The 13,737-nt window shown below is 39.1% G+C and overlaps 1 protein-coding gene across 11 annotated transcripts in view; it reads right to left on the bottom strand.

Moving 5' to 3' along the window:
- Positions 1-13,737, bottom strand: part of MYRIP (myosin VIIA and Rab interacting protein) — a 468,404-nt gene that overhangs the window by 366,948 nt on the left and 87,719 nt on the right. For 9 of the 11 annotated variants that reach the window (XM_002759753.6, XM_078354712.1, XM_078354713.1 and 6 more), the window contains one exon: positions 8,435-8,578. The exons of 1 other annotated variant lie outside the window; for it this stretch is intronic. In XM_002759753.6, coding sequence (XP_002759799.3) covers positions 8,435-8,544 — 110 coding nt within the window. In that variant the 5' untranslated portion in view covers positions 8,545-8,578. Of the gene's footprint in view, positions 1-8,364; positions 8,579-13,737 lie in introns of all 11 variants that reach the window. One more of the 11 variants, XM_078354711.1, reaches the window with a different exon arrangement.

Here is a 13,737-nt window from a genome sequence, read left to right as displayed (position 1 = left end):
ACAGCTTTTGATTAATATTGGCCTTCCATTATTAACAAAAATACCAATACTAAGTAAAACAGAATTAAAAAAAAACTCTTGTGAGATATCTTCCAGCTTTAAGATCGGTCCTCTCCACCCTACTTTCTGCAGCCCACACACCTATCCTCCATGAGTTTCCAGGCTCTCTCCCCAGCTCTCCCAGTTCTGTCTCCTCCTGAGCCTTTCCCCATCACAAAGTGAACTCAACCAGAGCTGTGTCCTACCTCCCATCGCACCATTAAATGCACCTGGTCCCAACTCTGATTTGATCTACCAATCCCATAGAAAGAACTACCCTGAAGCATCCCCATTGTGACACCAGGTTCATTAACTGGACAGGTTAATGCCACCATGTTAGTGCAGACTCTCAAAGAGCTACAAAAAGCTCTAAGGAGACCTCGAGCAAATGGACTCTATGCATACACAGTTATTTCACAAATCATACGGCATATTTTTTCTACATACAAGGTGATCTGACTTCCAGCATAAGAGAAGGATATAATCAGAAGTATTTGCTAATTCATTAGCTCAATTTAAGTGTCTGAAACAAAAGACAGTAAAAACAAAGAAATGTTACTGTTTGAAACAGAAACTTTTTGAGTTTCTAGTAAGTTCTTACAATAAAATTTTTGTTTGTTTAAAATGATAATAAATCTTAAATGAAGAAAGATCATTAACTCATTTTATTAAAGTACCATGTTCTTTCTACTTTAAAAAATGGTGATTAATCCTCAAAGGAGTCTCTGTGTAACTGACTAGAAACACAAATTATTTCTAATTTTTGAGAAGGGCTTTGATTCTTCACAGTGGGTCTCACACACAACCTAGCAGCTCTTATTTATTTTCTCACAACACTTAGACCTGACCAGTGGGGGGTGGAAGATTACCCCTGGAGATGACAAGGCAGATGTGGGCCACATCTGCAAGTGAGTGATTGGTACCATCATGGGCAACAGAAACAAGTCTCCAAAGCATTTATTTCCCCTTCCTTAACACAGGCCAGAGGAGGAGCTGACACAGCACAGCTGCTGGGCTGTGGCAGCTACACCTGAGAAAGACACAGCAGGAAGTGCTATCTCACACTCATGGCCCTCTCCCCTCGCTTCCTTCCCCTGGCCCAGCCTAGGCGCCAGTCACAGTTACAAAAAACAGTTTCATCCAATCTAACCCCTGCTACTCCACAGACTACGTCCATTAGAGCACCAGCAACTTTTGGAAGTTATCCACATGCTAACTAGCTTTTGGCAAGCACATACTAAATGAGAAATTATAAAGCCTATGGCTATCTCATCAATGACTCCAAGACTCAATTTGAACACCAGAGGATTGTTCAGTTAACAGTCATTTTAAAACCGCTTTGTAATGTGCCTGATGATATAAAATCGTAGGGTATAAACTGTGATTCCAGTTTAAGTCTGGAGATCTTGCTACAGGTGTCTTCTACTACCTGACAGGCCTGATGGCAGAAGATGGAGCCCTGGCATCAGGAAACTCGGGTCCCATCCAGACTTTACCACTAACGCCCTCTGTACCCTCTGAGCATGCTTCTTCATCTACAAAGTCAAAGGCTGAGGCATGATAAATATTTGGCTCTCTTTTAGCTCTCAAAAACTATGTTAATTAGAGTAATACTAGGCTATGTTGCTCTAAGAAATAAACCCCAAGGCTTCAATGACTCAACCCAATAAACCCACACAAAGTCCCCTGCTGATCATCAGAAACTCTCCTCCATCCAGTGTCAAAGGGATCAGGCTCTCTGTGTCACGTGGTGCCATGTTTCCACACAAAGCCTCCAAGGCTACCACAGAAGGTGAGGAGAGAGGTAGTAGAGTCACACCAACTCTTAAGTGCCTTGACCTGGAAGTAATACAGGCCCTTCCTCTCACAGACGATTATCCAGACCTGGTCACATGGCTGCAACCTAACTGCAGGGGGCACTGTGAATGTGCATGAGCACACAAGATATTTGGTGAGCACTATTTGTCTCCGCCACACAGGTGACATTCTATTTTATTTTGATAATTTAATCTACGTATATATTTATACTAACAAAACATCATGATATGCTACACTGCAGATGTGAAGAAATAGTTCTTAAAATTATGTCTGCCAGATACACAGGAAGACAGATGGAGAACAGGGAACATGGCCTTTGAGGATGAACACTAAACCAAATGCCCAACGCCCAAGAAGACACATGGGGTACTCAGGAGTTGGGACGATGTGGAAATCAAAGCCCAGAAGTTACCATCAGGAGACCAATGTACTCACTTTGATGCTAGGCCTCCTCTATCTGAGTCACACAGGAAGCACTGAGGTCCAACAGAGGAAAACAAGTCTTAACCTCTCCCACCCCTAATCACACTGAACCTCAATGGTCTGCCTGCTGACTGTTGATGGCCTAGAAAGTTGCATTTTGCATTTCTTCCTCCAGTCAGGGCCTCTTCTCTTCTCTAAGACTTTATTATGCCATGAACAATGTCATCATAAAATGCTTGAACAAAAGCTGCCCAACGGTACCTGCTGAAGGTATAAATCCCAGCTGAAGGCCCCAATTTCCCATTCAAATTCTATTAGAAATCTAGTGGATTGGGTAAGACTTTTGAACATCATGGAATTAAATGTGGCATATATGCCTGCTTTTTATTCCCTACTATTTGAAAATTTCTCAAGAGTTACATAATTGAGAGAAAAAAGGTATGGAGAAACGTCATATGATATAGGTGATATATTTCACTACTGGGAAAGCAGGACTGCTATATACAAAGCTGAAGATACTGTGTTGTTATGCTAACTAATTTATTATTTCCATTGAATTCTGTTTAGGCGCTCAATACGTTTAGGCATACTCTCCTAGAACACTAGAAGCAGAGAGGGCAATCAAAGTAGAGTGTAGACACCTGAAAGTTCATGAAAAAGTATGTTCTCAGTGGGTTACACCAGTGCCTAGATTCATAGAACCTGGGGGTAGAGCTGTTACAGAGGGAACAGAGCCCATTGCATGGGCTTCCTAACCCCTAGAGCTCTGTCAACAGAGCTGAACTAGTAGTCAGGGTGAAGTTTCCAGAAATGTCAACTTTCCTACAAATGGGACATGGTTAACATGCAGCAATGACCCAGCCTTTTCTGGATTCAGTTAGACTTCTGATGATGTTGGAAACCGGCCCAACATAATCATGATAGAAGGACTCATACCCATATCTGTTTGACCCCAAAGCATGCTCGGCGCACATGCTACACACAGGGCGTGCTTTCCACCTCTGCATTCTCCCCAGGATCCTCACACGACCTTGACTAGTAAGCAAGTTACTGTGGCATTTAGGTTCCAGATGACAGACAAAGCAAACACTTAATGGCTTCTGCTCCCTCTCAAGACTCCTTTCCAATAACAGCAAAGAAATAAAAGCATAATTAATTCCTAATGGTAAAGATAAAAGGAAGAGAATAATCAGACACCTACTGATTTCAATAAAGCTGTGAAAATGAGGAACAGGGAGCAGTAAACAATATTAATGTTTTTAATCATAACTACGTAGGGGCGACTTACTGGTTTTCAACAGTTAGAATCATCCTGTGAACAAAACCGGAGACTCAAATATGTTTTTGGAACAGCAGGTGAATGCCCCAGCGTTGTATGTGTGAGAGTAAAGGTATCATAGGGAAAGCTGGAACACAGGGCAGAATGAGGTAAGGGAAGGGGCACTATTTAAACACTGCACTGCCAGAATCGAAAAAGAATGGTGAATGCTGACAGAACAAGACTCAGAGGCTTCCATCTATTATTTAAGTTTGAAAGAGAACCAGTAGAAAGCCAAGCCAAAAATAATAATATAATCATCAAGAAACAAAAGACAAGGGTAGTATAAGTAAGCTAAGTCACCAATTTCAGAGCAGAAAGTTGAAAAAATGTCTAATACTGATACATTGAAATATAGTAAAAAAAATACACATGTTCAGATTTATGAAGGTCATTCCAGGAGACCTAAAGAACGAAGAACTAAATATGGAGCAGAGGACTTAGGTTTCTCATTATAAGGTCTTCTTTTCCATTTGCATAATTTTACTATTTGCCTGAAATCATCCAATAAAAAAGAAAAGCAAAAAATAAAATTAACCAAGTATAAGATGAACTTTTTGACACATTTACCTGAGCAATCTAGATGAAACTCAAAGCCCCTGAGTAATCTAGATGGGAGCAGAAGTCACCATGCCTTTTGTCCCCCAGCATCCTCCATCCATAGTGTTAATGCTGTTGTATGTCTTGGAGAAATGGAATCAACACTCACTCTACTGAATTTGTAAGTAAGTCCCCACCTCCAGTATCTGGTATTGCATGTCTGCTCTTCTCAGGCCCATCAATTCTCTATCTTCCCCCAACAGTTTTCAACAGTCCTGTGATAAACACGCAGCTTTAATGACATTACAAATTCAATGCATCACATCTCCAGTGCTGAGAAAGTGTCTCATCTTACTGACAAGGGGTTGACAGAATCATTTACATAGTCAGGCCTGTGACTGCCTACGCATAGCAGCTGATATCTACACACCAACCACGACGTGACTCTGCTCACTGTGAGCTGTAGCAGGGATTGGGGGACAGCAGGAGGCCTGTAAAGAATGAGGGCTGTAGCTTTCCCCACAGTGTCCTGCTCCACTCACCTGCCAGAGCCAGGACAGTCACACTGCCCCTTCCACATGGGTACAAATATCACAACCATTCTAAATACATGCTTTTAGGAAATAACACGACTGGGTGCAGTGGCTCATGCCTGTAATCTCAGCACTTTGGGAGGCCGAGGCGGGTGGACTGCCTGAGGTCAGCAGTTCAAGACCCACCTGGGTAACATGGTGAAATCCCATCTCTTCTAAAATATAAAAAATTAGCCTGGCATGGCAGCTTGCACCTGTCATCTCAGCTACTCAGGAAGCTGAGGCAGGAGAATCACTTGAACCTGGGAGACAGGTTGCAGTGAGCTGAGATTGTGCCATTGCACTCCAGCCTGAATGACACAGCAAGGCTCCATCTCTCCCCAAAAACAAACAAACAAACAAAAAACACCAACACCTAGCTATGAATTTTTTTTTAAATTTAAATGGCAAAATTGGGAAGAGACCTAACTTGTAATGAAAGGAACTTATTAAAGGGGAAGAAAATTACAACAAATCTAAGCTCCACTTCTAATCAGCCTAACCATAAAATGACAAATTAGAAAAGCCAAATATTCCCAGAGCCACCCAATACCATGGTTGCCTTCTGAATTAAGTAAAAAAATAATGACAAAATTAAGAGGTTTAAGATTCAAAACAACCAGACTAATGAGTGAACCTTGTTTGGATTCTGATTTGAATATACTGTAGAAATAAGACAGTGGGACAAATTTACTGAACATTAGATGATACTAAGGAATTATTTTAAGGAGGGAAGGAGAGTAAAACAGTTTTGAAATTGTTTAACCCAATCTACATAATAACGAGAACCTGAGAAACAAAATACTGGCCCTACTCTGATTAACTGTGTGATTCTGGGCAAGCTTTGTAATCTGTTCTTGTGTACCCCCATGTAAACTGGTACTAACATTATAGTGACTTGGTGAATTGTGCAGTACTCGGGACTGCGCCAGTTCACACTGACTGCTTTATACCTTTTAGTTCTCTTTGCATGAATTCTTTATCCCTATTATCCCTCTTTATATTACCATGATATGTTCTGAGGACACTTAATTCACACTTCCACCTCCTAGTTATTACTACACTTAATGTCTGCACTGAAGAACAGATCATTATAAACACCAGATAATAAGCTCTACTGCACTCAAGACTTACCCTCACAAAACCTAGCTGGAGAAACTAGCTAAATAAAGAACAGCTGGTTGGGGGAAAAGGAAACTAATTCAAGACTATAAAATAGTAATTTAAAAACTCTTCTGAATTTTCCATTCACTAAAGGAAAATACTTTCTGTAATTCTAAAATACTTTTGAAGTTCAGTTCAATAATACTTATAATCCAAGATTCTTTTATGTATCCAAAATTTAAGCAATATGAAAAAGTGATGCAAATGTTTGGCGATTTCAGTGGTTTTGCAATGTCATCATCTCTTTTTATTTGATAGTAAGATTCTTTGCTGAAATCATTCAGAGCTTCATCCCAGTATGCTAGGTACCTGTCAAGCCATGTCCCTGGTCATGAGCAGAAGGACAACAGCAACAGCAGTCTTCATAGAAAAAATGTCCAGTTCCAGTACCACAAGAGGTGCCACAGCAAGCAGTCACTCCTCTGTGGTCACCGATGATTTCAAGCATCATCTCCCCCAGCACAAGCAGGTTCCCACGACCATGCATTTTCACAGAATTACAGTAGGTTATTGACTGCTGTCCACTAAGACTACTATCCTCATGAGAAAGATGGTGCCCATTTTGTCAGGTCTACTACAGTGACAGCTTCTCTTTCTTTAAAATTCTCCTCCTCAAACTAAGCCCTAAAGCTGCTCTTACACATGAACTGGCACCTGACTCTGCAGCGGCACTAAGGCAAGTCTCCACAGTCAGAAAAGGACATAAAACAAGGTTCTGGCTTACCCATATGTGAAATGGTTTGAAATGGTTTAACCCAATCTATATAATAAAGAGAATCTGAAAAAATGCTTTCCAGGAGATAAAGCATGACACACAGATAGTTTTCATGATTTAAGGGAAACACTAAGATCAATTCTTCAAGCCACACATGAAGTGAGTCATATGGATTGACAAGCAATCTACATTTATCCATTCATTCCACAGATCTTTAGGGTACACCCACTGTGTACCAGGCCCTGCACCCAGAGATTGTGGCACAAAACTCAGCAAGACATGGTTCTTTCCAGTGGTACAGTAGAGGAAAGAAAATGAAAGAATCCAGTGAAAGCACTACCATGTGGAAACTGGTCTCAATGTAAAATAGTGACCAGGTCTTAGTGCTGCCAAGCAAGGGTACTAGTTTCCCTGCTCCATCTACTCTCCTATTGTTCTGGTGACCTTTTCCATGACATTTCAATTTCCAACTTGGACCTCTCACTTGATTCCTAGCTGCAAATACATAAATGCCAAGTTGGCATCTCCTTTGGAGGTCCAGTATTCATCTCAAATTGAAGATGTCTGAGACAGAGCTTTCAACTTTACCTGGCTACCAACTACCCTGCTCCTCTGTCTTTATATTCAGTGAATGACAACTTCATTCTTCCAGTTTTCTAAGCCAAAGAACCTTTGGGATGTCCTTGACTGTGTTCTTTTTTATATACCCTATGTAAATACGGAAATACAGGATTATGCCAAAGCTCTACTCATGCCCTTTCAGCTTAAAACTGGTACTTCTTTCCTACTACCAAAAAGGGATTGTTTTCCTTCTACCTTGGAGTACCTCAGACTTTATACTTCTTGGCAATGTTATCTCCCTTGTTAGGCTATAAGCACCTTAGTGGAGTCATCTTTATATCCACCATTTTTTGGTCTCACGAATAGAATATATTAAATATATTCTTGTTTGATGAAAGACAAGAAATCTGTTAATAATTGATTTTAAAAACTATGTGCTAGGCACTGTTCTAGCTGTTGGATAATCAAAGTGAGAAAACAGATATTTGCTTAGTGTGTAAGGAAGAAGATGGTGCTGTGAATAAACCCATGGAACTCCAAGGAATAATAGGTTTATAGATGAGGGAGCCGAATACTGACCTACCATTGGGTTTCAACACATTAGGCCTAATACATGACTTCATTTCTATCGCTCTTCTTCCAACTTAGGCATAGTTGTAACTTACCTGCCACAGTATTTTCCAATTGACCTGCCATAGTATTCCCAAGAGCATTTCATGGGGAAATATCAACTGCAGAGGAGTCAGGAGACTACCTCTTTGGGCTTCAGTTTCCTCTTCTATAAAATGAGGGAAGTGGTGCTAAGCCAGGTGATCCCATCCCTGCCTGGTGGTCAGTTTCCTTGTATCTGATCTTCAAAGCTCTTTTCCTGTGCCACAGTAGCTGAGAGTTCAAACAGAACATCGAACTGGGATGAGACTAATTCTCACAAGAACTGTTCACTTAACACTTTGGTTATCCTTCCATAACACCTGCCAACAAAAAACTAAGGCTAAGAGGAAGCTCAAGACAGTGTGGTCACCACAAGCTCCACTCATTTTATAGCTAATAGTAACTTACAGGGTTAGCAGCCCCAGTAAATATCTGATCGGATTGTGAGCAACACATTTCTGAACTGACATTTCTGAAACTGGCAAACCTTTCTACAAAGGACAGGACATTCTTCTGGCAAACATAGGTCTGTGTCCAAACTCAGGGCTAGCAGGAGGAAATACCTTTAGGAAACCTGTTTCGCTTGTCCACATGTGGTTTGTTGTGCCCTGTTGGGCAATACAGGCATCTCACCTTAGTCGCTCTTCTTCTTTTTTGCGAAGATTGAAGTCCCTCTGAACCACCTGAAGAACATGCTCTGTTTCATCATCAGTCAAACCAGACAGGTCCAGCTTCCTCCCCATGGTTTAATACTCAACACAGAAGATAAAAGAAGACCTAGGAAACCAAAATGAAAGACCACAAATTGAGAGCAAGATAAAAGCTGGACAAAAATCAATCTATTTTGTTATTAAAACAGAGTTAAACATAGTGTTTATATGTCAGTGTTTATGTAAGCTAGTATCTTTCTATGGACTTAGCAAATATTTACAAATGACCTCAGCAAGGCTACAGAGAAAGAGAGAAAATAATGGGTCATCTACTAGTTTCATCATCCCAATTCTTAAATTAATAACAAAATTATTCTTTGTAACAAAATGAACCATATATAAGACTTAGTATGGCTTTCCACAAATGCCAAAAGGTAATATCCAAAAGTTCTAAACTTTCGTGCTTTGAAGTTCTAAATGTTAAGTATTATATGTAATTGCAAAGTTAAATAATACAAATAAAATAATTATAAAAATCATTGTTTTATAAAAATAAAAACATAGTATTTGTATAAAGATAAAATAATTCTAACACTTTTTTAAAAAGTAATATTTTATGTACACTACATCCCTTAAAATTTTAACTATATGACTATAAAATGCAAATTAGAAATCAATAAACCCTCTTATTCAAAAGGATAAAAATATAGTTAAATAATCTTATTTTGCCATTTTCTCAGCAGCAGAAAAATGGTATTGTAGGGAAACACCTCTCAGCAGTACATACCTAAAAATTATGGGAAACTCTGTTTTTAAAAATAATTTTTAGCTGGGCACAGTGGCTCATGCCTGTAATCCCAGCACTTTGGGAGGTGGAGGTGGGTGGATCACCTGACATCAAAAGTTCGAGACCAGCCTGGCCAATATGATGAAACCCCATCTCTACTACAAATCCAAAAATTAGCTGGGCATGGTGAGTAGCGCCTGTAGTGCCAGCTACTTGGGAAGCTGAGGCAGGAGAATTGCTTGAATCCAGGAAGCAGAGACTGCACTGAACAGAGATTATACCACTGCACTCCAGCCTGGGTGACAGAGCAAGACTCCGTCTCAAAAAACAGAAATGGCAAACAAGCATATAGAATGATGCTTAATTTCAATGGTAATTACAGAACTGCAAATTAAAACTATATTTTACATCCACCAAAATAAAAATTTGTATCAAATGTTGGTGGGAAATGGGACAATGACAATTTTCATTTAGGGGGTATAAATTGGTATAATCTCTTTGTAATACAATCAAGTTTCATTTTAATAGCTGAACATTCATATACTCTATAAACCAGCATTTCTGCCACACTTAGGTATATGCTTCAGATATAATCTTAAAAATACATACCAGACATAAATTGGGTTGAATCATATGAAATTTTTAGTTTGAATCATTGCCCTATAAAAATGGCAATTCCACATAAGTCAGCCTAACAGGAGAATATTAACAGTAGTCACATTCAAAATAGCAAAAAATAAAATAAATAAAACTGGAAAAATACTAAACATCCATAAACAGGAGAAAGGATTTAAAAAATAGGGCATATTTGTTTTATGCAATGGAATATTCTACCACAGTGACAAAGAACATAGATTAGGTACATTCATCAACATGGATAAATCTTAACACAATGTTAAGAGAAGTGCAACACATGTACAGAATACATGTATAGCATGCATATAGGTTTTTCTTTTTTTTAGATCATAAGGGTCAAAAAGATAGAAAGCCAAAAAACTATTTTCTAGGAATTAGTGTAGTAAAACCAAAATGAAACGTGGTACTTCTAAGCAAAAGAGAAAGGTTTTCATTGGGAATAATCACATGGGGGCTTCAAAGCGATCAGTAATATTCCAACTCATTAGAGAGACACGGTATTGCTGCTACTGCTTCATCTTCCTATTGAAGGACTGAAGTCAAGTATACCATTGTCTGTAAGGTATCTTTCATAAGCATAAAATAAACCTAAAACTAAATAAAAATAATATAATCTATAAAAATAATAACTAAAGCAAATATTTGAAGCATTGTTTAAGGAATATACTTACGATTACAACACAAATAATAATGATTATAATAGATCTATCACTATTTGATTGGATATTCACTGTGTTCCAGGTGCTCTATTTTATATATACATATAAACTACATTAATATATATGTAAATTTATACATTCTCATAAAACCTATTGACAGTCACTACCACCACCATTTACAAATAGGAAAACAGGTGTACACTTATATATTCTGTCTAAGACAATGGTAACCTGTGATTTGACTGTGTCTTGGTCTGACTCGGAGTCGATGCATTAATGTCATGTAAATGTCTTCTGAAAGAGGCAGAGGGAACTCTGGACGTCAGATTTTAAAACCTGAGGTCCAGAGTTCCCTGCCCGCTTTGTCTTGCATGTAATAATTAAGAATAGGATACCCCAAAGTTGGTTACTATTTAAAAGAAGGTTATCCGCCCTTTTCATTTCCAAATAATCATAGTAAACATAGAGAAGGGGACAGCTAAATCACCAGAAATCTTTTGCTAAATGATTTAAAACCTTATGACTGCATAATACAAACTAATCTCAAGATTTAACCAACAAATCACAACAGGAATTCCAACTATCTTTTTTTTTATTTGCACTTTTTAAAAATTGCATTTTAGGTTTTGGGGTACATGTGCAGAACATGCAAGATAGTTGCATAGGTACACACGTGGCAGTGTGTTTTGCTGCCTTTCTCCCCTTCACCCACATTTGGCATTTCTCCCCATGCTATCCCTCCCCAGCTCCCCCCACCCACTGTCTCTCCCCTATTACCCCCAATAGACCCCAGTGTGTAGTGCTCCCTTCCCTGTGTCCATGTGTTCTCATTGTTCATCACCCACCTATGAGTGAGAATATGTGGTATTTCATTTTCTGTTCTTGGGTCAGTTTGCTGAGAATGATGTTCTCCAGATTCATCCATGTCCCTACAAATGACATGAACTCATCATTTTTGATTGCTGCATAATATTCCATGGTGTATATGTGCCACATTTTCCCAGGCCAGTCTATCATCGATGGGCATTTGGGTTGGTTCCAGGTCTTTGCTATTGTAAACAGTGCTGCAATGAACATTTGTGTGCATGTGTCCTTATAGTAGAACGATTTATAACCCTTTGGATATATACCCAGTAATGGGATTGGTGGGTCAAATGGAATTTCTATTTCTAGGTCCTTGAGGAATCGCCACACTGTCTTCCACAATGGTTGAACTAATTTACACTCCCACCAGCAGTGTAAAAGTGTTCCTATTTCTCCACATTCTCTCCAGCATCTATTGTCTCCAGATTTTTTAATGATTGCCATTTTAACTGGCATGAGATGGTATCTCAATGTGGTTTTGATTTGCATCTCTCTAATGACCAGTGATGATGAGCATTTTTTCATATGTTTGTTGGCCTCATGTATATCTTCTTTTGTAAAGTGTCTGTTCATATCCTTTGCCCATTTTTGAATGTGCTTGTTTGTTTTTTTCCTTGTAAATCTGTTTGAGTTCTTTGTAAATTCTGGATATCAGCCCTTTGTCAGATGGGTAAACTGCAAAATTTTTTTTCGCATTCGGTTGGTTGCCAATTCACTCTAGTGACTGTTTCTTTTGCTGTGCAGAAGCTGTGGAGTTTGATTAGGTCCCATTTGTCTATTTTGGCTTTTGTTGCCAATGCTTTTGGTGTTTTGTTCATGAAGTCCTTGCCTACTCCTATGTCCTGAATGGTTTTGCCTAGATTTTCTTCTAGGGTTTTTATGATGCCAGGTCTTATGTTTAAGTCTTTAATCCATCTGGAGTTAATTTTAGTGTAGGGTGCCAGGAAGGGGTCCAGTTTCTGCTTTCTGCACATGGCTAGCCAGTTTTCCCAACACTATTAAACAGGGAGTCCTTTCCCCATTGCTTGTTTTTGTCAGGTTTATCAAAGACTGACATGGTTGTAGATATGTTGTGTTGCCTCCGATGCCTCTGTTCTGTTCCATTGGTCTATATCTCTGTTTTAGTACCTGTACCATGCTCTTTTGATTACTGTAGCCTTGTAGTATAGTTTGAAGTCCAGTAGTGTGATGCCTCCCGCTGTGTTCTTTTTGCTTAGAATTGACTTGGCTATGCGGGCTCTCTTTTGGTTCTATATGAAGTTCAAGGTGTTTTTTTCCAGTTCTGTGAAGAAAGTCAATGGTAGCTTGATGGGGAAAGCGTTGAGTCTGTAAATTACTTTGGCAGTATGGCCATTTTCACGATACTGATTCTTCCTAACCATGAACATAGCATGTTTCTCCATCTTTTGTGTCCTCTCTTATTTCGTTGAGCTGTGGTTTGTAGTTTGCCTTGAAGAGGTCCCTTTCCTTGAGTTGTATTCCTAGGTATTTTATTCTCTTTGTAGCAATTATGAATGGCAGTTCGTTCTTGATTTGGCTTTCTTTAAGTCTGTTATTGGTGTATAGGAATGCTTGTGATTTTTGCACATTGATTTTATATCCTGAGACTTTGTTGAAGTTGCTTATCAGTTTCAGGAGTTTTTGGGCTGAGACGATGGGGTCTTCTAGATATACTATCATGTTGTCTGCAAATAGAGACAATTTGGCTTCCTCCTTTCCTATTTGAATACCCTTTATTTCTTTTTCTTGCCTGATTGCTCTGGCTAGAACTTCCAGTACTATATTGAATAGGAGTGGTGAGAGAGGGCATCCTTTTCTAGTGCCAGATTTCAAAGGGAATGCTTCCAGTTTTTGCCCATTCAGTATGATATTGGCTGTCGCTTTGTCATAAATAGCTTTTATTATTTTGAGATACGTTCCATCAATACCGAGTTTATTGAGGGTTTTTAGCATAAAGGGCTGTTGAATTTTGTCAAAGGCCTTCTCTGCATCAATTGAGATAATCATGTGGGTTTTGTTTTTGGTTCTATTTATGTGGTGAATTGCGTTAATAGACTTGCGTATGTTGAACCAGCCTTGCATCCCCAAGATGAATCCTACTTGATCAGGATGGATAAGCTTTTTGATGTGGTGTAGCAATCGGCTTGCCAGTATTTTATTGAAGATTTCTGCATTTATGTTCATCATGGATATTGGCCTGAAGTTTTCTTTTCTTGTTGAGTCTCTGCTGGGTTTTGGTATCAGGATGATGTTGGTCTCATAAAATGATTTGGGATGGATTCCCTCTTTTTGGATTATTTGCAATCGTTTCAGAAGGAATGGTACCTCTTTCTGTGTCTG

Source organism: Callithrix jacchus, chromosome 17 (assembly GCF_049354715.1).
Source record: "Callithrix jacchus isolate 240 chromosome 17, calJac240_pri, whole genome shotgun sequence".
In the NCBI taxonomy this organism is placed as follows: domain Eukaryota; kingdom Metazoa; phylum Chordata; class Mammalia; order Primates; family Cebidae; genus Callithrix; species Callithrix jacchus.
Note: the sequence above shows the minus strand (reverse complement) of the source record. Positions and strands in the feature narration are given on the sequence as shown.